The 26,204-nt window shown below is 41.9% G+C and overlaps 1 protein-coding gene across 2 annotated transcripts in view; it reads left to right on the top strand.

Annotated features, from left to right (window-relative positions):
- PLA2G12B (phospholipase A2 group XIIB) overlaps window positions 1–26,204 on the top strand; it is a 34,102-nt gene that overhangs the window by 5,792 nt on the left and 2,106 nt on the right. Inside the window, exons 2-3 of one of the 2 annotated variants that reach the window (XM_044298278.1) lie at window positions 6,110–6,198; window positions 24,036–24,201. In XM_044298278.1, the coding sequence (XP_044154213.1) occupies window positions 6,110–6,198; window positions 24,036–24,201 (255 nt within the window). The remainder of the gene's footprint in view (window positions 1–6,109; window positions 6,199–24,035; window positions 24,202–26,204) is intronic. The other variant, XM_044298279.1, reaches the window with a different exon arrangement.

A 26,204-nucleotide genomic window follows, 5' to 3' on the forward strand; every position in this document is an offset into this window, starting at 1 on the left:
ATTTTTTCAGTTTTTGGTCGATTACCTTGGGTAGGGTATGATTTTTGCAGGATGAGATGGCGGTTTTATTGGCACTATTTTGGGGTGCGTGTGACTTTTTGATCGCTTGCTATTACACTTTTTGTGATGTAAGGTGACAAAAAATGGTTTATTTAGCACAGTTTTTATTTTTTATGGTGTTCATCTGAGGGGTTAGGTCATGTGATATTTTTATAGACCAGGTTGTCACGGATGCGGCGATACCAAATATTTATACTTTTTTTTTATTTATGTAAGTTTTACACAATAACAGCTTTTAAAAAAATAAATAAAATGATGTTTTAGTGTCTCCATATTCTGAACCATAGTTTATTTTATTTTTGGGCGATTGCCTCGGGTAGGGACTAATTTTTTGCGGGATGAGGTGACGGTTAGATTGGTACTATTTTGGTGGGCAAACGCCTTTTTGATCACTTGCTGTTGTACTTTTTGTGATGTAAGGTAACAAAAAAATGGTTTATTTAGAACAGTTTTTATTTTTTACGTTGTTTATCTGAGGGGTTAGGTCATGTGATATGTTTATAGAGCCGGTTGATACGGACGCGGCGATACCTAATATGTATACTTTTCTTTTTCCCCTATTTTTTACCAATTTTTTTTTACTTTATTTGGGGAAAATTACGTTTTTGTTTATTTTTACTTGAAACTTTTAATTTTTGGGGGGGAAACTTTATTTTTTAAACTTTTTTTCACTTTATTTTTTAAACTTTTTTTCACTTTTTTTTTTTGTCCCACTTTGGGACTTGAACTTTTGGGGGTCTAATCCTTTACAATGCATTCCAATACTTCTGTATTGGAATGCATTGGCTGTATGAGTAATACAGTAATACAGCTTCCGGGGCCTGTGAGATCCAGGGACCTGGATCTCACAAGCTCTTCACCGGAAGGCAGCGCGATGCCTGAGGAAGGCATCGCACTGCCTTTCAATGCCATCCTGCCTTTCAATGCCTGTGGTTTGCGGCGATGGCCGATACGGGGGGTCACATGACCCCCCCCCCGGGGTTGTGACAGGATGCCCGCTGAATCCGGGCATTCTGTTACAATTAACCCCCGCCGCAATCTATTTTTAAATTTAGGACGTACCGGTATGTCCTGAGTCCCTAAGGACTTGGGAAACAGGGCGTACCGGTACGTCTTACTTCCCTAAGGGGTTAAACAGTAAGTACAATAAAAACTTGGGCTGGGCATAACATTTTCAAAACTTGGGCTGGGCAAAAACGGAACAGATAAGGAAGTCATATGAATGCATTCCGTATGCATTCCGTTTTTTTTTTTTTGCTTACCCGTTGACTTAAATGGAGCCACGGATCATTATTTGCGGGCAATATTAGGACATGTTCTATGTTTGAACGAAACGGAAATACGGAAATGGAAGGCATACGAAGTACCTTCTGTACTTTTTTTGCCGATCCATTAAAATGAATGGTTCCATATACGGTCCTTATACAGAATGCAAAAAAACTGAAAAAAAAACATTCTTCTAGCCATCCAAGACTGGTGTATGTGCAAATTGTGTAGGGGTATGAACGTGCGGTCCGGGTGTACACAAGTAAAGCTGCAAGATCTCCGTGTCTGGCCAATTAAACACGAGATGTACTGGGAAAGGAAAACTGACTAATTCAGGACTGGTGTTTGCTGGGCAACTTGTCTTGCCCTTAGGCCTCATTCAGATGGCTGTAATGTACACAGATAGTGTCCCTATTACAGCCACAAATACTCAGGATCCCTGTATGGCTGTCTGAATGAGACCTAAGGCTCAGTGTTTAAGAACAATTGCATTCCTGGTAATCCGCCAATATAATGTTATTATCCAAATCATTATAACTTTGGGACTGAACTAAAGGATTTGGTGAAAATGGATGGAAATGCACAACAAAAATGTTGAATTTCTTGCTGATCTTTATCTTAATATTAGATTACTTTTCCTAAAGCTGCTAGAGAGAATGAGTAAATCCAGATGTGTAAACACAAAAAGGTCATGTGTTTTATTTTATGGCCATTTGAACCTGAATAACACAAAATCTGATGCAAGAGGCTGTAATTAGATCAAATGTAGGAGAGCTCCAAAGGTTGCGGACACTGGGCTGCAGACGCTTGTTTACCGAACATCTTCTAATAGAGAAAACGTACTATTTCATATAGATTTATTTTCATGGACATCAGTGTACAATCAACACATGTATGTCATTGTGGCTCTTAAATTTTAATACCAGGCAAAGCTGCTTTGACTATAGGCAAATGGTGCACCTGCAGCAGGCCCTCCTGAAAGCAGCCCCCCACCCACTCTGTGGCAGCAATGTTTTGCATAATTTAGACATAGATACAGTTCAAATGATAACAATATAGTTGAAAACTTTTACTTTCTGTGTGATGTATGAGCAGCAATGCAGAAGGAAGAGGGGTCTTGTTCCTTTTGAAGGACCTGTGGTCTCATGATCAGGTCTATGCAAGTCCTTAAAGGGAATCTGTGAACAAGTTTATGCTGTCCTGAGTTCCACGTCCGAACAGCTCCAGTGGGTGCCCATGAGTCCTGATATGGATGAGCTCTCAGCTCTCCTTGTCCTCTGCCGCTGATTGACAACTGAAATCATCAGCAGCTGGGCGGGGAGAGCCGGGAGCTCATCAGCATCAGGACTGATCGGTATGCACTGTGTAATGAACAGCACTGGAGCACAGTCCCTGGATCTGAATACTTTTGTAATTGCATGTAATTAAAAATGTAGTATAGCCAGTATTTTCCTTATTTTTTGTGCATCTCACTGAGCTGGTCAAACATACTCAGTCTAAATCTTGGCTACCAGCCATATCTTCCCTGTGGCAGTTACAGGGAGAGAGATACAGCAGAAAGGACATGCCCCCTGAGCTGCCAGGCTCAAGGAAGTCTTGCAGAGCAATGAATGGGGAGATCTCTGGATCCATGTGAGGTACAGGGCTGGTCCTAGCTTTGTTATACTGAGATTGTCATGTACTATATGATGTCTGATTTACATTTTTTAGATCAATCATGGTGTTTAAACCCTTTAAGGGGGTCTGGTTTGAGGCTGTCATTTAGGGGTTCTGAGGTTCTGTATTTGTTTAGAGGGTCTAGGTTTCTGCTTATTCAGGGAGGTCTGGTTTGGGCTTCTATTGGTTAAAGGGTCTGTATTTATTCTGGAGTTTGTATTTATTTAGGGGATTCTGTAGCTATTTTGGGGGGTTTGTATTTATTTCCAGGTCTTGGGCCTAAATTTATTCTTGGATCTGTATTCATCCAGAGGTCTGGTCTGAGTTATGTATTTATTCTAGGGTCTGTATTTAGGGTTTCTCACTTGGAGTCTCGTTTGTGGTTGATTTATTTTGGGGTTCGGTGTCTAATTGTTTTGGGTCTGGTCTGAGTCTATACTTAGAGTTGCCAGATACTGATGTATGGAATAGCATAGTCTATTACTGTATTACATAGTTTGTAAGGCTGAAAAAAATACATTTGTTCATCCAGTTCAGCCTATTATCCTGAAATGTGAGTATGCACAAAGAAAAGTCCAGCTCACCCAATTGTCCAAACACCTGCGTGCACGGAAAAGGCTGGTGAGCCTTTCATATCAAGGATATTATCCTGAAAGTTTGATCTAGAAAAAGGCAAAAAAAATACCACATACAATATACTGGCTATTCAGTGGCCTCCACTGGGGTAATGTAACACCAATGGACATGTTTGAATGTAGGTCGGAAGCTTCATGACATAAACAATACATAGCCTAAATCTATGGAGGTATTATCATTACCATTTGGCGAACAACGGAAGCAGAATTACTGCTGTGTAGAGCACTAAGAGGAGTACTGTCACAGTGTGGGGCCTAAATGGGGACCATATTTCCGCATGGAGCACAGAAGAGGTCATGTTTACTGAGGAACCACTTTAGGCACTATTGCTCTCTGGGCATAATTTCAGACACTATCACAATTTAGGGCAGTGTTCCTCAACTCCGGTCCTCAGGGCCCACCTGCCGGTCATGTTTTCAGGATTTCCTTAGTATTTAGTAGGTGATACAATTAGTATCAATGCATCAGGACTTACCACAAGTATTCATTCTGTGGGATATTTTCAAATAATGACCGGTAGGTGGGCCCTGAGGACTGAAGTTGAGGAACACTGGTCTAGGGCATCTGTTTGACCTTATTATATTTGTGGACACCATTATTCTGGGGTCACTATCTGTGTGGTACTACTATTAACTTCTGAACTACAGTATTTTAGGGTTCTTTTCAACACAGCAGGTGCAGTGATGGGACATTAATATCCACATCATTGAGGGCAGCAGTAAGGTACAGAATTGTGGGTGTAGAGGGTAGAGAATAGGTAGGGATGGAGCTGGAAAAGCGAGGAGCCAAATATGTCTGTCAGCAAATATTACTGAGACAAGTCATGGCTGGAAGAAGTCATCATGTGCCAGACAGAGAAGAAAAGGGAAAGAGGTGGTTTTCAATCAGTGATAACGTCATCTGTCAAAACCTATTGCATCTACGTGTTAATTTTTTTTCCCTAAATAGAATTGTTTTGGGAAATCAGCAATGTCCAGGAGGGGAAGGTGCCAGCTCATGAACCCTTTTTCACTGGGCCTACCAGTGTGTTCAAATGGGCCTGATATCAGACAAAAAAGAAAAACTAGAGTAGTAACGTGTAAAATATTGTCTGTCCTCCAGATCCCATGGATGATCTGCCAGGTTATTTGCATAAAGATCCTTCTACTTGATATCAGAGCATCCACCATGGGGGAGTATTCCTACACATCTGACTAGTTAGTTAATGACTTAATTACCTGTGTGTCATGCTCTGAAGTAATGTCCAATTTGTGTGGGGTACACTCTAAAAGTCTCTAAAACCGTGTTTGTTGTTTGAAGGTGATGACTTTAAACATTTAAATGTATTTTATTTTTTGAAGGCTGCATGGATACCCACAGAATACTGGAGGTGTTCAAAAATGTACTGTGGTCCACATAATACGTAATCACGTCATAGAAATACTTTCATTCACAAAAAAGGACTTTTTATAACCAGAGCTGTCAATTGTCTTGACTATGGTAATTCTAATATGTTACATTGAGATCTCCAGCGTATCTATGCTAAAGTTAATAAAATAACACAGGCACCTAACCTAACTGGTCCCGATCTCTTAGAGTTCTGGCATAAGTTTTATAAGCCTGTAGAATGTCCACCACTCCATCTTTCAGTTTAAACTATTGTGCATATTAATCTCATAATATATCTGCATAGTAGGCTCTGGTTCTTTGACTTAATGGATTATATCAGGGATCAGCAATATCCGGCCCTCCAGCTGTTCAGAAACTACAACTTCCAGAGTGCTTCATTCACTTCTATGGGAGTTAGAATGAGAGCTGAGCATGTTTGCATGCTGGGAGTTGTAGTTTCACAGCAGCTGGAGTGCCAAAGGCTGGTCCCTGGATTATATGATTCTGACTGCATGCAACCACCACTTGGGGGGGCTAATTGAATATCGATTTTTAAAGCTAGTATTGGGCTCTGTAATGAAAGCTGTATAAATCTATAAGCAGTGAGCTCCACCAGTGTCCACCAACTTTGCAGTAGGGACTAGGTAGTTCTAGAAAATCCCCATAACAGGAATATTTTTTTAAGGGTTCCTCCCAGGTAGAAAAGTTAGGATTTAAAAAACAAAAAATATCAAATGATAAGGTTACTAAAAAAAAAAAAAGGCTATGTATATGGTTAACGGAATATGGAGAGGACAAAGATACAAAAAGATATGACAGATACAGAAATGAACAATACGTCTCTTGCTCTAAAGGTCATTCTTTTTTATCAGACATCATCAAACGTGTCTTTTCCTGTTAGAACATATAGATTGTTACTACTGATTACATCTTTGAAAATATCTCCGACCAGTTACAGATATGAAAGGTCATACAATTCTGTAGGACAAGAGCAAAGATCTTGTTAACAAGCCGTTTGGTAAAAAGTAGTTTCAGAATGGATGAGAAATATATATTGCACTTTGGATGATATTATAGTGATTGTCTCATCTTAATATATTATTTCTTTTGAATTTCTTAAAAGGCAAAGCCCCGCTTCCCCGACCGGAATACAATCCTCCAGAACCCAATGGTTGCAGCTCCTATTTTCTTGGTCTCAAGGTACCAGAAAGTGTATGTACCACTAACATCTATTGTATTCTAGGCACTAAGCCTTAAAAAAAATGTGATACCTTAAAGCGACATATCAAAAGTTTGGTGGGTCCGAATGCTGAGGCCCCCACTATTTGCTAGAATGATGAGAGGGAACGTATCATGCTCTCTTTTCTCGCAGCAGGAGATGTCTCAATAGAATGTTTTTCCAATTAAATGAATATTAAGAGGACTACACTGTTTGCACAGCCCTGTGTTGTTTTTCTAGCAGGATCTTTTCTGAAATTTCGCCAATGGGATCTTATGTTGATTCCTTTTTTTGATCTCTTTTTATGTGATCATATTTATGTGTGAGATCATGTGTCTCCGCCTGACATATTCACAGTTGGTGTATTGAACCGCAATGTAGCTATGACTGAGGTCTTATAGATGGCCTGCTGAGATCGGTTCTCCCGTCGCTGTTTTTGTTTTTGTTTATTCTCTATTGTTGTTTAATGAGGCTGTCTCTCTGATGTTGCGCCCATGGTGACCGGCGTCTGTGTAATCCTCAGTGTGTATCAAAAATAATATCCAAAGAAGGAGTCTACAGGATAGGAAAGTTTTCCCTTATAGGACCTGTGGTTACTATGACAGCGAGTAGACGCTTAGACACGTCACCAGTCAGATGACCGAGAACAGCGTCGATGGTCATGTGACTGCCCAGATGACGTTGAGATGTATGTGAATCCCGTTAGGATGTTCGCGCAGGCGCATTCGTATGCGGAAGACGCCGCTCGCCATGGATGCATTACACAGTGACAGCCGCACATGTGAACGCTTGGTAAGCCTCATATTAAATACGCACGATGGTTGATTAATTAGTTATATGATTGTATGTACCTGAGAAGGGGTGGGATTTGTGTTAATGCACATTCACTGGGTAATTGGTATGAATTAGTACCCTTATATATTGTGAGTCATTTGTGAACATGCTTGTAGCTTGAAAAAGACTATTGTCGAAACGTTGCTGCTGATTTTGTGGTGTAATAAAAACACTGAATAGCCTTTGGAGTGCCGTGACCTTCTTCGTTTTTTCTGGTAACCTGAGGATAGGCCATCAATATCAAAATCCTGGGCAACCCCTTTAAGGTATCCCTCTTGATTAGTTGCAGATTTCAGTGGGAAGACCACAGACTAGTGGCGGAAGTTATCATAGACCGGCATAGACGGAAGATGCACCTAATTTAGGTCATAAATTAGGCAAATCCTCTGGCAGTCCATGTGCCTAGACTGAAATCTATGGCAGCTGTGAGCTGTGATAGATTTCATGGCGTAAAAGAAGATAAATGTGCTGGGCACACGCCTCACCACGTCCCTTTTCATGAAACTGGCAAGCGCTGCGTAGAAATCCCACGTGTACCTAGATTTAGGCACAATGGTGTTTAAAACATTTCAAACACAAAGTCCCCGCATGTAAAAACCACAATTGCATTTTTGACATAAAGCACTGCAATGCTGTTTTCCGTAGATTCAGCAATCGCCCCAAAACTGCAACAAAATCATGTGCACTGTGTGGCTGCCGATGTGAGAGAACGTAGGTAATAAAACAAGAAGTGAATGTGCACAAGATAATACGATCAGGCAGCAGGCACTTACTCTCCTTTATATTCTCGGCAATCGTTGCTGTCTATTACTATGCAGGTACGGCTGCATTAATAAATAATCTGGAAATCCACCATCAAGGCACAGTGTCATTTTTTTATAGATGACCCAATTTACGCTTCTCTGTCACAAAGTCACCTTTGCAATCTCAGCATTACATAATTATAAATCCCTCTCTGTTGTAAATACTCATGAATATTCATCATAGAAATGAGATCCATCAGCATTTTCTGCATGGATGTGTGTACAATACCCATACATTAACGAAGAAAAAAAGAACCAACTGCAGTGCTAAGCAGTGGGGTCAGAGGTACATATTAGTGGTGGGGACTCTTTAATCAATAGTCCTTCAGTTCTGGAATGTATTGAATGCTGCAAGGGTTATATAGCACCATACAGTGTCATGAAGAAGGGCTGGAATTGTCTCTGGTAGCCCGAAACGCGTAGACAAGACTGCTAATTTTGTAATCCTTGGATGAGTTTTTAACCGCAAGCTGAATAAACGCATATTCCTTTATCCAAGTGGAGCTGGATTTTCTCAACTTCTTTTTTCTATTGCCGCCCGCACCTGACACAGGCTGTCCGTGCTCACAATCAAAGGAAGGGCAGGTGAGAGCTGCTACACTCCTCTTTTCTTTAGCACCATACAGTAAATCAATATAATGCTAGTGCTGGGAGGTCAGGACGTGAGCTGCTGCATACTCACGCTGCGAGTCCGAGGCGTGGAACTCACTTGTCTGAAAGGGGCCAAATGCTAAGTTTATTGGGGAACACTGTACAATTGAAAAGAGGCACTAGGACCCTGTTGGGCGCCTCTAGGCTGGATGTAAGATGAGATATGTTTGGGCATGAAAGCATTCTGGTCCTGTATGGTATCCTGGGGCACATTTACCCACAGATGTAGCTGGGTCTGAAGATCCTGCACACTCGTAGGTTGGCCCCATAAATAATCGTTTGGTGATAAATCTAATGACCGGCCAGGACAAGGAAGTGTTGTAATCTGGCAGAGACATTACTGGGAAACTCTTTCTATGTGTGGGTGAGAATTATCCTGCTGAAAAATGACAGCTGGAAGCCCTGCCATGAGAGACAACACATGGCCACAGTATGTCCAGCACATGGAAACAATGGAAACACAAAAGGGGTTGGTCAGCACATCCCATCCAAATGCGCAGGTGCACGCTGCTATGACTGGAAACATAAAACAACACAACATATAATGCAACAGGAATAGAAGTGGGGCACACTCAAAAAGTAGAGGGATCTTTATTGAAACACACAAAAATAATCACAATAATCACAGCTAATGAATTATAATATCAGCATTAAAATATCAGCAATATGAGCAATAAAATTTCAACAATAAAAGAGCAGATTAATTAATTATTCGACCAGTATAGATGGTGTTAATAATAAAATAGTACCAATAGTAAAATGATGAGAAAAAGGAATGGATAAAAATACATTAAATTAGAAAGTGTTGGTATAAATAGGATCCCAATAAATAAAGGAGTTAATACTCAATGTTATTCCTCCGTGTGCTGAGGCTCACTCCGGTACCAGTCCTTAACGCAAATGTTGAAAGGTCGGGGTCCCAAGCGTATACAGCTATGTCAATTTGTTTAGACAATATGTTTGCTGTTTATACGCACAGCGGCGTCCCGCTGTATTGAAAGCGATCGCTTAGGCTGAGCTATGCAAGTTCTTACCCGAGGGCTTTTAGTACTGGATGATGACCCCTCCACTTGGCATGTTGTTTGCAATTTCCAGTCTCAAGGGGTAATGTTCAAGTTTGAATTTGGCGCCAGTAAATTGTTTGTTCCACGTGGTGATGGCGCATATATTTGCCGGTAATTCACCGCTACTTGAATACACTCCAGACTTCCTCGGACTTGCAGACCCTCTTCGTTTTAATAGGGGAAGATACCAAACGCGTTTCGGGGATTTATAGGAGAGACCCCTTCTTCAGTGGTTACTGTTCCCCTGTTTCTATTCCACTTTTATAGTGGATTGGGATTAAAGTAAGGACTGGTTCGGAATTCAGACCTTGTGAGGATTGGGATCTGTGGATGCCGTCTTTAAAACATGGATTAAACAGACTTTCATTTTCAAAAATGTCGGACATCTCATCCTTAAGGTAATATACCATCATATATAAATAATATGTATATAGCTAAGAATATAAGATAAATCTAGATATAAGGCATATACGAAGGAGTGCATGTGTCTAATGGATAATGATTAAATCTCCACTTGCACACCTTCTATGGCTTATGTGGTGTTTCCTCTGAAAATGTATCACATTACGGAACATCAATGTCGCAAATGTATTAGTGCGGCTCCGCTGCGTCTTAATAATTTATTCAGTGTATCATTCACTTTCAAAGGTACATTGTTCCCCAATGTGGTTGTGGGGACACTCGGTATCTGCACTAAGGCATTAGTGTATCTTATCAGGTATATCAGGATCTTAAGAGAATAAAATGATACATTTAAAAAACTGAGATAATAAAAGGAGTCTATATTAAAATAGACTCTCTACATTTGGCCCCCATCCACCTTGTCTACCTAAATACGTATATATATATATATATATATATGTATGTGTATATATATAACAAGAACAAATGATTTATCGTGAAGAAGCTCAGAAAAGAATATCTATTAATTTATTGAGTGGCTCAGATAAAATGTTCCAGTATTGGTTATTATTGTATTTATGCTAAACTTCGTTATACCACAAATTGATATTTGAAAAAATGTGAAGATCTATTTAGGACTTAAAGAGGACCCACTCTAGAAATATTAAATAAAAATCCTTTACTTGGGAGGCGCATCATAGCCGCACATATATTATGTGCGGCATCGATGCGTCTTTTGGGGACGGGACCACATAGGAAACATGAGCACTCTGAATAACAATTTTTCTATATATGGAAAACTGCCATCATCATCGAGCTGTCCCGTAAGTGTGTGTCTGTATCCATGGATGGTCATTTTAATATAGACTCCTTTTTTATTATCTCAGTTTTTTAAATGTATCATTTTATTCTCTTAAGATCCTGATATACCTGATAAGATACACTAATGCCTTAGTGCAGATACCGAGTGTCCCCACAACCACATTGGGGAACAATGTACCTTTGAAAGTGAAAGATACACTGAATAAATTATTAAGACGCAGCGGAGCCGCACTAATACATTTGCGACATTGATGTTCCGTAATGTGATACATTTTCAGAGGAAACACCACATAAGCCATAGAAGGTGTGCAAGTGGAGATTTAATCATTATCCATTAGACACATGCACTCCTTCGTATATGCCTTATATCTAGATTTATCTTATATTCTTAGCTATATACATATTATTTATATATGATGGTATATTACCTTAAGGATGAGATGTCCGACATTTTTGAAAATGAAAGTCTGTTTAATCCATGTTTTAAAGACGGCATCCACAGATCCCAATCCTCACAAGGTCTGAATTCCGAACCAGTCCTTACTTTAATCCCAATCCACTATAAAAGTGGAATAGAAACAGGGGAACAGTAACCACTGAAGAAGGGGTCTCTCCTATAAATCCCCGAAACGCGTTTGGTATCTTCCCCTATTAAAACGAAGAGGGTCTGCAAGTCCGAGGAAGTCTGGAGTGTATTCAAGTAGCGGTGAATTACCGGCAAATATATGCGCCATCACCACGTGGAACAAACAATTTACTGGCGCCAAATTCAAACTTGAACATTACCCCTTGAGACTGGAAATTGCAAACAACATGCCAAGTGGAGGGGTCATCATCCAGTACTAAAAGCCCTCGGGTAAGAACTTGCATAGCTCAGCCTAAGCGATCGCTTTCAATACAGCAGGACGCCGCTGTGCGTATAAACAGCAAACATATTGTCTAAACAAATTGACATAGCTGTATACGCTTGGGACCCTGACCTTTCAACATTTACGTTAAGGACTGGTACCGGAGTGAGCCTCAGCACACGGAGGAATAACATTGAGTATTAACTCCTTTATTTATTGGGATCCTATTTATACCAACACTTTCTAATTTAATGTATTTTTATCCATTCCTTTTTCTCATCATTTTACTATTGGTACTATTTTATTATTAACACCATCTATACTGGTCGAATAATTAATTAATCTGCTCTTTATTGTTGAAATTTTATTGCTCATATTGCTGATATTTTAATGCTGATATTATAATTCATTAGCTGTGATTATTGTGATTATTTTTGTGTGTTTCAATAAAGATCCCTCTACTTTTTGAGTGTGCCCCACTTCTATTCCTTTATACAAATTTTATACCAGACTGGGTGCTGTCTGCTAGTGGGTGCACCTCTATTGGATCCATATCTCAATCTAGTGCGACATTTCCTATATTTATATAATGCAACAGCTCTCTGCGAACCAAATAAAGTACAAAAACATATTATAATGCTTATGCTAATAAAGTAGAGAGGCTTGGCAAATACATTTTGCACAAAATTATTTGAGCCCGTCTGCCACACGTCAAGGCGATCTCTGTAAGACGGGAACCTAACACTAAGTTCTACCTGTTAAGTGCCATTACAGCGACCATGAAATTCAGGGGGTGTAGGTTCCACATGCATGCTGGGTCCCCTTTGATTTTTATCATTTTTGGCGCTAAAATGGCTTCCATTGAATACAGGGGATGCAAGTACCAACATGCATGTCAAGTCCACTACCCATTCCATACCTCTCCTCGTGTCAGGGGCTTCCAGTGAGTGGGGAGGAGCAGGCTAAGCTTTATACTCATGCTAATTAAAATCAGCATTGGGGCCAAAAATGATAAAAATCAAAGGGGACCCAGCATGCATGTGGAACACACACCCCCTGAATTTCATGTCTCAATGCCATATATCAGTCCCCCAGCCTCATGTATCAGCCCCCCAGCCTCATGTATCAGCCCCTAGCCTCATATCAGACCCCTAGCCTCATATCATCCCCCCAGCCTCATGTATCATCCCCCCAGCCTCATGCATCAGCCCCTCAGCCTCATGTATTAGCTCCCAGCCATCAGCGCAAATAAAATAATGTAAGGTCACGCTGTGCGCAGCCACTGCACAGCCAACAACAGAGGACCAGGAAGCGGTGAGTACAGAGCTTTCACCGCTTCCCGGTCCTTTGGTACTAATCAGCGCTGATTAGTATTTACCCCATAAGACGCAGGGGGCATTTCCCCCCCCCCACTCTTGGGGGAATAAATGCTTCTTATGGGACGAAAAATAATTTGTGGGCAGTGGCCAGCGGGGCTCAAGAGGCAGCTGCCTTGGGCCCCCCAGGAGCAACTGGGCCCGGGGCAGCTGCCCCTTTTGCTTCGCATTAAAGACGGCCCTGTGTCCCTCATATAACTACTAGGGGTGACGGATTGCTGTATGCAGTGGCTCCCCAGATCACCCCATCAGCAGTTGGGGTAGTGTGTTGCTTCACAGCAAAGATAGCATTGAATCGCACACGACAAGGCCGCCATACTCTAACCTGACTGTTGTGGGAATCCAAACAGAACCTGGACTCATCACTAAAGACGAAATGGTTACGGCTACCCTGCAATCTAGTGGTGGAGTCCGTGCTTGCACAATATAAGAAAAAGCGCCAGCCTCTCTTGTGGCCGAGACAGCGGGAGTGCACATAGTCCAGCACTTTTTTTTAGAGTGTGCAAGCATGGCCACTACTGCTGGATTACAGAGTAGTCGTAACCATGGAAACGAGCAGTATATAATGTGATGGAAAAATTGATATAGCCAGGAAAGGAGGCGATATGGACACTCGCAATATATTAGTAAGTACCTTGTATTAGCTTTTTGAAACAACCCCTTTAAAGGTAACCTGTCATCACCTTTATGCTGCCCATACTAACGGCAGAATAAAGTAGAGACAGGTGAGTTGATTTCAGCGGTCTGTCATTTATAAGTTAAAAGTAAGTGGTTGCCGAGGACCAACATCACAATCATTGCAGACTAGGCCTGGAAAAGAGTCCTGGCCACCTGAGAAGAGTCATGGTTATTCATGAATTCCTGCTATCCCACCTATCTACTGATGACAGTCTTCTACCTAGATTTCTCCCTTTCTCTCTAGGAGAGAACTGCCAATCATCAGCAGATGGGTGAGAGAGCAGGAGATTATGAATAACCAATGACTCTTCTCAGGTAGATTTGACTCTTTTCAAGGCCTGGCCTGCATTGATTATGATGCTGGTTCTCGGCAACCACTTACATTTAGCTCACGAGTGACACACCGCTGAGATCAGCATTTCTGTCACTATTTTATGCTACCCTCAGTGAGGTTAGCATAAAGTTGATGACAGGTTCCCTTTAAGCTCCTGGCAGAGACAGGGGTGTGTAATGAAGGTGCCACCTGTGCCTGGATGGTATACAATAAAACTGTTCGAGCTGTGTCGGTGGATCAAACAGTCCTCTCTACTGGTGGTCTGTCTGGTCCGTCCAGGGCCTGTTTGCCATGTGTGTCCTTACATAACCACTGCTTCCAATACCTCTGAAAAGCTAGGTCAGAATGGCCTAAATGGTGGGCAATTTGTCAAAAGGACCATCCTTTTCTCCGTCCAATCATGTGCCATCTCTCAACAAGAGGTACACTTTCCAAAAGTAGCCTCTAAAAACCTTTTTATAGGTCAGCAGGGGAAGCTCTTTTAAGGCCTCTTGTGGCAAGACCCAGTGTCTAATCAGACCACACCTGTAATGATTTACATATCTGCCTGAGACATAACTGCATGCCAAGTTTTGCCACAATCGGACTTTTCTTCTATATAATTAAAAGAAACACTTCGGTACGTTGCCTGTATTGTCAGCATCGCTGGTCCCAAATGTGAAGTGGGCAATATTCACACAGACAGTCAATGCGTTTTCAAGGTATGACCACGCTGCTTTTTTTTTTAGCAATGTTGGATTCTTCACTCTAGCCAGAACCATCAGCATATTTGGACACAGGGAACTAAATCGCCTTCCACACAAATACTCCTCTCGTCCAACACAATCCTGTGGATATCGAGAGATCGCACCAATAGTGAAGTTCTGATAGTTCCAATCAGGTAAAAAGGTTTCATTATACTCACAAAGCTCATCACAAATATAAAACACTGTCTCCTACTCCTGCCCGACCCGAGTTTCGCTTTCGCGCTTCATCAGGGGAAATTGGTAAATCCCTTTAAGGGCCATCTTAAATTACCCCAAATATCCACCCATATTTTGTGTAACCAATCACAAAGGTCTTGGTCTAAACACAAAAAAGGTTGGTAAAGATACCGTACATAAAATACATGTAGGAAAACCAATAGAAATACATAATAAATTAAATAAAATTCATCCTGAGTAATAACATATAGAAAAACCTATAAAAATACATAGGGAATAAAACAATTCATCCTGAGTAATACATGTTATTATAACAATCCGGTGGAATCAAAAGGCACTATTTTATTATTGCCTATTATTTCTGAATCCCATCTCTTATCTCCCACCACTATTCAACCTGATGACACTTAATCCATAAATATATCTATTTCTACGCACCATTAATAACTACCCACAACCTTCAATCTCTTTCCTAATGAACAGCAATCACAGCCTCCTCTGACATCGTTCCTCATTCATAAAAAGATGTTTCCCCGCCTTTCACCATGTGACCCCTTTCACGTGAGAGGTTCCAGTCTATCAGCTATTACAACTCCTCCATTCATCCGAAGGTCCTTCAATATCGCATAGCACTGCGTGCCGTCTCATAGGTGAGTTATTCACACAAGACAGGATTTCACATCACACTCTATATTCAATGCCTTTGGTTGGAAGGTACCTAACTTAAACATCCACTCTACTTCTTTCCGGTTTATCTGTGCGATGGGATCCCCTCCCCGACACAGATTTTTAACCAATTCGATCCCAATAAAGGATAAACCCTTTGAATTTTTTTAAGGCACTTTTTAACATGCAGGGAGACACTGTGGGTCTCTAGGCCCTTTTTAATGTTTCTAATATGTTTTTGAACACGGGTTTAACATTTTCTCATTGTTCTGCTTTAGAAACTGTAGCTTGTGTAGTCACTGACCACATCTCTGTGTTTGTTTTTTTACAAGTTTTTTTTTTTTTTAACCAATGGGTGTTTGTGATTGTGTTTAGAATTCTAGGCTTTATACTGTGTGACTTCATTCTGATATTTCTGGTGATCTGACTTTGAGCTTGTTTTTGGCACCCTTGTGCCTGTTTATATTGACTCTCCTGGTAAATGACCTTGGCTCTCCTCTGGATTAACTTCTCGTGTTCTTCATTGACTGTGTATGTATTTTTCTGGTTTTGATTCTGCCTGTTTACTTCTCTTAGTACCTCCCTGGTCACTGGCTGTGGTTTGGATGGTGACTCTAGTACTTCCTAACACCACATGTTATAGAGCAGGAGGAGCTGAGGAAACTGAATTATAGTTTCTAGGAAAATATTCAGTAAAACTTATTTAAATTGCTGCTCATTCTGACCTTAGAAGCCATGCGCGTAGTACTAATCAGGCATTGACAGCTATTAGTGTATGCACAGTTCCTGCAAGACTCCTAAACTCAGAATGAACAGAGATTTAAATGTAAAAGTTACAATTTATACTTAATTTTTCCCCCTAAAGTTATATATCAATCATGGTGGCAGATTCGATGACAGACACAGTAATGTCTCATAAATTCAGTGGTGGCTACAGGCAGAGAAGATAGGTGGTTAGAGAAACACTATCACACATTTTTTTATTCTCTGACCTGTTAGAAAGGTACATGATGTAAACTGTAGTGAAGGTAATCTTTTTACCAGTGTCTGTATTATGGAGTTATTCCTTCCCTTCTGATCCTCAGCTGTGTCATGTGACCAACACTCTGACTCTCCAAATAACACAGCATCTTATGTGTGGATGGAGAAAGCTAGTTTATCTGTGTATTCTTAAGGGAGCCTTAATATAAGTCTCATAGGAATGAAAAAAGAAGTAACTGACTTCCTGTACTGTGGACAGTTAGAGTGTTGGTCACATGACAGCTGAAGATCAGAAGGAAGGTTATAACTCACAAATAGTCACTGGTAAGAAGATTATCTTCACTACATTTTACATAATGTACCTTTCTAACAGGTAAAAAATAAAACATTTTGTAAGAGTGCTAGGTGGAAATTCATGATATTTATCATCCCCTGTGTACCACAAAAATGATAGGTTTTTGAGAGTTTATAGAACCCTTGGCACTTTTAATAAAAGTGGGTATGGTATGGGCATGGCTTAGTAGAAGGGTTTGATCACTCACAGCCAAGCAAATCTACTATAATTTACACGAGAAACTTGTGTAAAGTATATCCCAAATCTATGCCAGATCATAGATAGAGAAGATTTGACCTTGGGCACAGCCAGCCAGAGATGTGCCTAATTTATTAAAAGGCCTGCATCTTTTAATAAATTAGAAGCCTCTCACTCCAGCGCCAACTAGATCAAGAGCACATGAAACGCCATTCTCTATAAAGTGTTTGGCTACCTTGAAAAAGTTATTCCAAGAATAAGTGAGTAATTGGTGGGGGTCTGACCATCGGGACTCCCACTTTTCAGGAAAACTAGGTCCCGCATCCCCTGTTTGAACAGAATGGTGGGTGAGCATCTGCACTATTCTGTGGGATTGCCGAAGATAGCCAATGGATTGCCGAAGATAGCCAAAGGGCTATGCTGTCAATTCCAAAGAGTTTGAATGGAGCTGCAGTCCACATGCTGGATTGTTGCACTATTCAAATAGTGGACTGTGGGGATTTGCTTTGGTAGACAGGCTTGCGGACGCAGTACAGAGGCAAAAACAAAGTCTTAACCGTTCAGTGTTTATTCACACATAAGGATAAGCAAAACAAAAAGTCAGTTTTAAGGAAAACAGTCACCTTGTCTGGTGTTTTTTCACACCATGCAGCAATGCAGAAGTCCTTGGAAATCACCTGCTCTCACACCAGCAAGGTAGCAGGCCTTTACCCAGGCCCAAACTCCCAGGTCCCAACACAGAGACTGACAGAGCTTCACTGTCAGAGAGGAGTAAATTCTCACCATCTGACAGTGCTGCCAGTGTTTTATAGTCCAAACAAAGACCCGGCCTGGAACGTAGGGAGAAGCCACCCACCCTGCACTTTGGCTGCTCCCAGTAAGAGCCGGACCAGATCGGCTTTACAGCCCTACTAAATAGCAAAACCATGTCAGCCAGCACTAGCTGCCACTGACACATGAAATTACCGGCTCTGACCTCACCAAGGCCAGGAATCTAAACTTCCGTTAATGACGGACCCTTGCGCCCTCCTACAGGACATATAACCCCTGTTTTCATGATTGGTGATTTGCCCCAGCTATTTGTCCCATATGCCTTCTTCATACACAATTATGCTACTCCTCTCCCCTGCTGTGTTAGTGTGAATGTGACATACATAGAAGAGAGGGAGAACCATATCAGAGACCAAAATCCCCCCATCGTGGTTGGGTTTGTTACCCAGGCCAAAAGGGTCTGGTGTTTGTTACCCCCCCCCCCCCCCCCTTCCCTTATTGCTTTTCATAAACCCATAGCAGCCACATGCTCTGCCTCATTTGTGTGGTCTTGACAATAAACCTGTCACCACAAAATGCAACGTAATCTGCGGCCATCCTGTTTTAGAGCAGGAGGAGCTGAGCAGACTGATGTATACTTTTATGGGGAAAAATAAAGTAAATCTTGTAAGTTATAAATTTTAAGCTTTTTCTGAGTTCAGTTGTACACGGGGGCCACATTTTGTGGTGACAGTTTCTCTTTAAGTAAAGGCTCCCCCATACACATTAATGTATTGCTGGCTGAAAGTCTAAGGGTCCATTCACACGTCCGCATGAATGGGTCCACATCCATTCCACAATTTTGCAGAACGGGTGTGGACCCATTCATTTCAATGGGGCCGCAAAAGATACGGACAGCACACCATGTGCTGTCTGCATCCGTAATGCCATTTCGCAGCACAGCAAAAAAGAGCATGTCCTATTCTTGTCTGCAGCCACGGACGAGAATAGGCATTTCTATCATAGTGCCGGCCATGGCCGGTGTCTGTGTTTTGAGAATCCGCAATTTGAAGACCGCAAAACACTTGTTGACGTGTGAATAGGGATGTATAGGGGCCTTCTGACTCTGTAGTCAGAGTCATAGCTCTGAGATAGCTGCCGATCAAACGATCGTTTGGCTGGCAGCTATTATATTAATCCTAATATATTAATATAAAAAATTCTCTAGTTTGCTTTGTTATTTTACTTTAGAAATCTGTTCGAAGTCAATTTTTTAGCTTTGTTTACCCACAGCACAGCATAAAACTGAATCAATAGCATTGCTGGATGCTCGTAACAGAGATAAGATCTATAAGAAAACGTGACAAATAAAATATTGATTTAACATAGACATGGCGGTAGTTATAAGATTATACAGAGCCTCCAGTGCTTGCATGGCTTATAACATAGACATGTTCTGCCACGCTGGGGCCTCGGAGGACTAATGACCACTGTGCTGACTCTTTAGTCTGTTGTCTTTCTTTGTCTCTGCTTTTCATATAAATAAAGTTGAGATGAACACTGTATATACACTTATATACATACACCACCAATGGACGCATTAGATGTGAATGCTGATTCAATACCTATGGAGCCCAAAGAGCTCCTCTGGGAGCCCTTAAAGTGGTTATCCCATTATAAAGGATGAAGGACGAAATAGACCATGTGTGACCTGCTCATTCAGCTCAGTAGCAGTACATGCTCATTATTATACAGATTGAACACCAGGGGGCAGTGGAGTACTAAGAGGGGCACCATTATAGAAAAAGTAAAAGGAACTAGAGCATTTTTGGAATAAAAACTAAATAAATAAATATTTAATGTTGGGGAAACTCATTTAATACTAGGCAAAATATATGTCAAAGTATAAGCAGTAAATAGTGCAATTGCCTTGATATAACTGGATAATCCCTTTAAGATCAAAGGAGATCCAAGAATGTTTTGGCTGGCAGCTGGTTCATCGGATAGTGTTAAGAGTAAAGAAATCTTGTAAAGAGGCCGACTAAAGCAAAGATTTCTAATGCTGCTTTATAAACAGGACCGAAGGTCTGTAAGGATTTGAGTGGGAAAAGCAGAAGTCGTTATTAACATAGGAGGGCTGATAGCTTTACTTATGAGTTATTCAGTGAAGCATTTTGTAACATGTGAAAAACATAGTCATGAAATATGTATTATGTTTGACACCTAAGGTCTAAAGCAGATGTTCCAGTGCGAATGGAAGAGCCAGTGGTTTAATTAGATTGATAGCGTTCAGAACTGGAAAGGAGCATTTAAGACCAATACATTGGCTTTCTTTATGACCCTATTATATATACTTATCAATAATAACCATCGTCATTTTAATAACGTTCTTAGCAACATAGAGTATTTTAGCTGTGAAGACTACCGTGTGTCCTTGTAAAAGCATGTGTAAATTCCTAACACAAAGCCTAATATTTTATACCACAGGACTTTTTGTGGGGATAGCTGTGCCTTTAATACTGATGATATCACTTCAAACCACTGAGGAGCCGATGTAGAGGATGGGAGTGGTAGTGGCTAGAGTTGTTGCGATACCAAATTTTTGATTCGGTTTCGATACCATGAAAAAGTATTGCGATACTCGATACCATTCGATACCACGCGAAAAAAATAAACCAAAAAAGCCACGTGCATTCCACATGTTTAAAAATGGCGAATCGCGCAGTTTTTATTAATTTTTTTCTGTTCCGGCGTTCACCACCTAGATTTTTTTTTTATATTTTAATAGTTTGGACTTTTCTGACGTGGCGATATGTAATATGTTTATTATTTATATATTTTATATATGTGAAATTGGGAAAAGGGGGTCATTTATACTTCATATTTTGGTGGGGGTTTTTTTTACACTTTTTATTTAATAACTATTTCCCCCCTTAGGCTACTTTCACACTAGCGTTCGGGTGGTTCAAACGGGGCTCACAAGCGGCCCCGAACGCTTCCGTCCAGCCCCAATGCATTCTGAGTGGATGCGGATCCGCTCAGAATGCATCAGTCTGGCAGCGTTCAGCCTCCGCTCCGCTCAGCAGGCGGACACCCGAACGCTCCTTGCAGCGTTCGGGTGTCCGCCTGGCCGTGTGGAGGCGTGCGGATCCGTCCAGACTTACAATGGAAGTCAATGGGGACGGATCCGTTTGAAGATGACACAATATGGCTCAATCTTCAAACGGATCCGTCCCCCATTGACTTTCAATGTAAAAGTCTGGACGGATCCGTCTGAAGCTACTTTCACACTTAGAATTTTTGTTAACAATATAATGCAGACGGATCCATTCTGAACGGAGCCACCGTCTGCATTATATGAGCGGATCCGCCTCAGACACAAGTGTGAAAGTAGTCTTAGTTTGAAGGAGCTAACGAGCCGAGCAGAACGCTTCCGTCCAGCCCTGATGCAGTCTGAATGGATGCGGATCCGCTCAGACTGCATCAGTCTGGCGGCGTTCAGCCTCCGCTCCGCTCGCCTCCGCACGGACAGGCGGACAGCTGAACGCTGCTTGCAGCGTTCAGCTGTCCACCTGGCCGTGCGGATCCGTCCAGACTTTTAATGGAAGTCAATGGGAACGGATCCGCTTGAAGATGACACCATATGGCTCAATCTTCAAGCGGATCCGTCCCCCATTGACTTTACATTGAAAGTCTGAACGGATCCGCTCAGGCTACTTTCGCACTTATAAATTTTTCTAAGTTATTAATGCAGACGGATCCGTACTGAACGGAGCCTCCGTCTGCATTAATATGATCGGATCCGTTCAAACGCAAGTGTGAAAGTAGCCTTAGATGGTACTTTGGGGGTCACTTACTATTAATGTGAGGCACATGGGGTCCATGCCAAAGACTCCAAAAGCATGCGCCCAGCCTGACATTAAAAATAAGTGACCCCCATCATGTTTAAAACATGGGTAGTGGCAAGATTGGGGTTAATGAGTCACATTAACCCCAAATCTTGCTGGCTGTCTTCCTTATAGATATGGTTTTTGCCTGCCTTTATTTTGAGGCAGGCTAATCATCACTCTTGCACTGGGTCTGGCTGTGGGCTAGGCTAGGTACCTGCTATGCTGGGCTGGCTGCTTTTCAGTCTCACTGACTCTGGGGCTCGGGCTGACGCTCACTCGTCTCAGTCAGACGGCGCAGCACACAAGACAAACGTGAGTGACTCAGTTAGGAGTCAGGACGGAGGAGGAGGCTGCTCCGCTGCCGCTGGTGCCGTTCGCTGAGCTCAGCGCTCACTCGTCTCAGTCAGACGGCGCAGCACACAAGACAAGTGTGAGTGACTCAGGACGAAGGAGGAGGCTGCTCCGCTGCCGCTGGTGCCGTTCGCTGAGCTCAGCGCTCACTCGTCTCAGAGTCAGACGGCGCAGCAGTTTATTACCTCCCCCGTCCCTCCTCCTCCTTTAATTAAACGCACAGTCATTGGTGGCAGTGATGCAGGCATCTTCAGAGCCCGCTTACTCCATTGGGCTCAGCGGCGGCAGCGTCATAGGAGGGAGGGAATCCCTCCCTCCTTCTCCCTCTCCCGCCTTCTCCACTGTCTTTCTGGCGGAGCGCCATGTTGTGTCATAGGAGATAATGGGCTGCGCAGCCCAGTATCGAAAAAGTGCAAATCACAGTACCGAATCGATACTTGTAAAAAAGTATCGATTGGGTATCGATTTTTCGATACCCGCAACAACCCTAGTAGTGGCCTTCATGAAGTGTTGCGGTGTGCTCCCTGGTGATCAGTGCAGTGGAATTTAGGCTTGAAAAATTAGACCAGAAGTAAACATATAAAAGTGTCTGCAAAATATAACTTGTGGCACATCCAGCAGTATAAAGTACAAAGTGCAGTTTCTGGCACCAGATGAGGAGATATGGTGGCTGGTTAGATGGCAATAGGTTGGCACTAACAAGCACAATGGTTTAGGTAGGTGGTGGTGTCTGAGCTGTTGTCCCTCACCCTGCAGCAATATCTGTAAAGCTTTATTTCACTGATAACTCTGCTGTCTTGTAGCATTGGTGCTTTCATGTAGCTGTGCTCTTAAATTTCTCTGATCTATCTAGAGTGCTGGTCTCTCAGGAGAATAATATCTGGTTTCTGAGTTTCCGTCTGGAGTGTTGGTCTCACAGAGGAAAAAGATGCTGTTACTGGAACTTTACCTCTCCTCTCCCTGGCTAGAGTGGAACTCCCTCTCCTGGCAGGAACAGGACTAGCCCTCTTCTACCAAGAGGAACAGGGTGCTTATCCCTTTCCTGCCAACCATAACCTCCTCTGTTGGAACACACAGCCAATACATAAAAAATACATACAGTAACTATACATATAAAACATTACAGTTGCAAATACACTCTCTGGGGTATTGCAAGGACACTGTTTGTGACCGATTTAAAAACAAAAACAAAAAAACCCACCATCTTGAAGAATAAGGTGCAAACTACATTGTAGTTGTACATTCTGCTGGATAGTAAATTTGCCCTAATGTAAAAAAAGTGGTTTCCAAGGAAATACAGCATAAAGTATTTAATTTTCCTGCAGTGCCACCACAGGGGAAATAGAGAATTACATGGTTTCCATTAAAGTGAATAAATAGGGTTCATTTATTATTCCTCTATTCTGTGTTTTTGGCGTTAAAAAGTGATGAAACCTGGCTTTACAACTTTCAAAACACCAACTAAACCTAGTTGCAACTGGTGTTTTTACGCTGCCTTCGGCAGATTCCAAAAGGGGTTTGTGGTGAGGGCAGAGTGTGGGCAGGGCCATAGACCCTGCAACACTTTTCATCATTTACAGTACGCTATAAACTGGCATTAATGACTGAAATCTCTGGCAGCTACAATCTGGAGTAGGTTTCAGTCTGACACATGAACTGCAGGAGGTGGCACTTAATTTATTTAATTTATATAAAATAAAATGCCTCCTCTGATGGAGCAGGGCCCATCAAGAGTGGCATAGTGCACACTGGTCTTCAGAAATCAGGGCCAATATCCTTATGAAATCTGGACACTCCACGTCTTCCAGATCTTCTCTTCAGTTAACAGATGGAGGTCCTGAATCATGAATAACTTTATTAACTTAGAAAATGGGTTTATTGAGCTAGACAACCACTTTTAAATCTTGCCGTTTATCTCTTCACAGTTGGACATGGGTATCCCAGCTATGACAAAATGCTGTAACCAACTGGATATCTGCTATGACACTTGTGGGGCAAACAAATACCGCTGTGATGCAAAGTTCCGCTGGTGTCTGCACTCCATCTGCTCAGACCTGAAGAAAAGCCTGGGGTTTGTCTCCAAAGTTGAAGGTTGGTATTTCCTAGTAGAAGATTTTTAATTATACAGTTATTAGGAGGACAATTTCTTGTTTTTCATGCTGTCATGTTTTATTAATTTGACCATAAAATGTTTAGGGAAATTTATCTCATATTATCATTTCTCGTAATAATTGTTTCTTAATATCTTCGCCAAGGCATTTGGCCAACAATGCCATTATAAAGCTATTAAAGAGAGTTGTGAAACTGATATACTGCACAAAAACAAGCTTACATCTGTGCTCACATCTGCCAGTGGTTGCAGAATGGAGAAAGCTTGGACTGATAATACAGAAACCATGGTGTCAGGGCCAGGATGAGGGGTAGGCAGAGTAGGTAACAGCCTAGGGCACCACTGAGGCATAAGTCATGGAAAAATAGTCAATTGAGCCTCTAGTCATCGTTCACGACCAGCCTGGGTAACAATGTGTGAATCAGAATGTGACATGTCAATCCCACAAGTGTTTGGGGAATACTCTATCTCCTTATGGAGAGCACCTAAACTTCTAGGCCAGGCAACGCTCCTCGAATTCTAGGAAGAGGGTATGCAAATGAGCTCATAGCAAGTTCTGCCTCTAATGCTACTGGATATAAGGTAGCTAGCTATCTTATAAGTCAAAGTTCAGCCTCTCAAAATGCCTTGAGACATGACTTGGATAATAATTAACCAGCATCTCATCTGCAGACAGATGTTTCGGGGTGATTGCCCCTCATCAGTGCAGAGCAGAGAATACTGACTTAACTGGGTGAGAGGTCTAGGTCAGGATTCAGAAGGAAGATTGATATTAGGATATACCTTTCTTCCCAGTGCACTTCATCAGCATTAAGGTTATGTAATACGATGAAATGGAAAAACAAAATCAACATGAAAGTACACCAATGTGTTACATGGCACAAACATTCCACTTCATTTTAACTCCTTTCTGGTGTCATGTACAGATGAACAGCTGAGTACATAAAGAGGCATGTACAATGTTAATCTGTAAAATAGTAGGCACCATGGACTCCTCAAATAGCTGATTGCAAGAGTCATGGGTGCCGACGGATCAGATGCTGATGTCTTATCCTGAGGATATTCTATTAGTATATAACAGTCAGAAAACCCCTTTAAAGGGACACTGTCACCAGGATTTCACTTACTGAGCTGTTAACATGAACACATCAGTCTCCATGATTTATATTACAATATACTAGTATTACTGCCCTGTGTCTTGCAACTGGTCTATAAAATAGCTTTTATTAATATGCTAATTACCTCAATAAGGAGCCCAAGGGGCTGTCCCTCTGGCTGTTGGAGCCCAGCCGCGCCCATTATCTTGGAGCCCAGCACCGCCCCACTGTTAATTTATTCACTGCTCATCTTCGCTGACGTAATGTGTTGGTTGTGCCTGAAATCTCGCGCATTTCCGGGTCGAGCAAAGCCGGCGCATGCGCACTTCGTTCTGTGAGGCCGAAGCCAGGAAACTGCGTGGGCGCTGACATGAGTATCCGCGGTGCATGCGTGAGATCTCGGGCGCAACAAACACATTACGTCGGCGATGAGCAGTGAATAAATTAGCAGTTGGGCGGTGCTGGGCTCCAAGATAATGGGTGCGGCTGGGCTCCAACGGCCAGAGGGACATCACCTTGGGGTCCTTATTGAGCTAATTAGCATATTAATAAAAACGATTTTATAGACAAATTATAAGACACTCTTTTAGTGAATTCCGAGGTTTGCAAGTGGGTGCCATCTTTAAAGATTGGACTTTTGCTGTATATGTATGGTGGAGGTCTGGAAAGGGTTAAAGGTTTGTGTATGCATACATATGTAGCAGGACTGTGTGTGTGTGTGTGTGCGTGTGCACGCAAGCAGCAGAGCTGGGGATGTGTGCAGCAAAACTGTGTATGTGTGTGTAGCAGAGCTTTGTGTTTGTATGCACAGTTATGCATATGCAGCAGGGCTGTGTGCGTATAATATGCATACTACAGAGCTGTATGTGTATAATGTGTGTACTGCA

The sequence above is a fragment of the Bufo gargarizans genome, chromosome 6, assembly GCF_014858855.1.
Source record: "Bufo gargarizans isolate SCDJY-AF-19 chromosome 6, ASM1485885v1, whole genome shotgun sequence".
Lineage (NCBI taxonomy): Eukaryota > Metazoa > Chordata > Amphibia > Anura > Bufonidae > Bufo > Bufo gargarizans.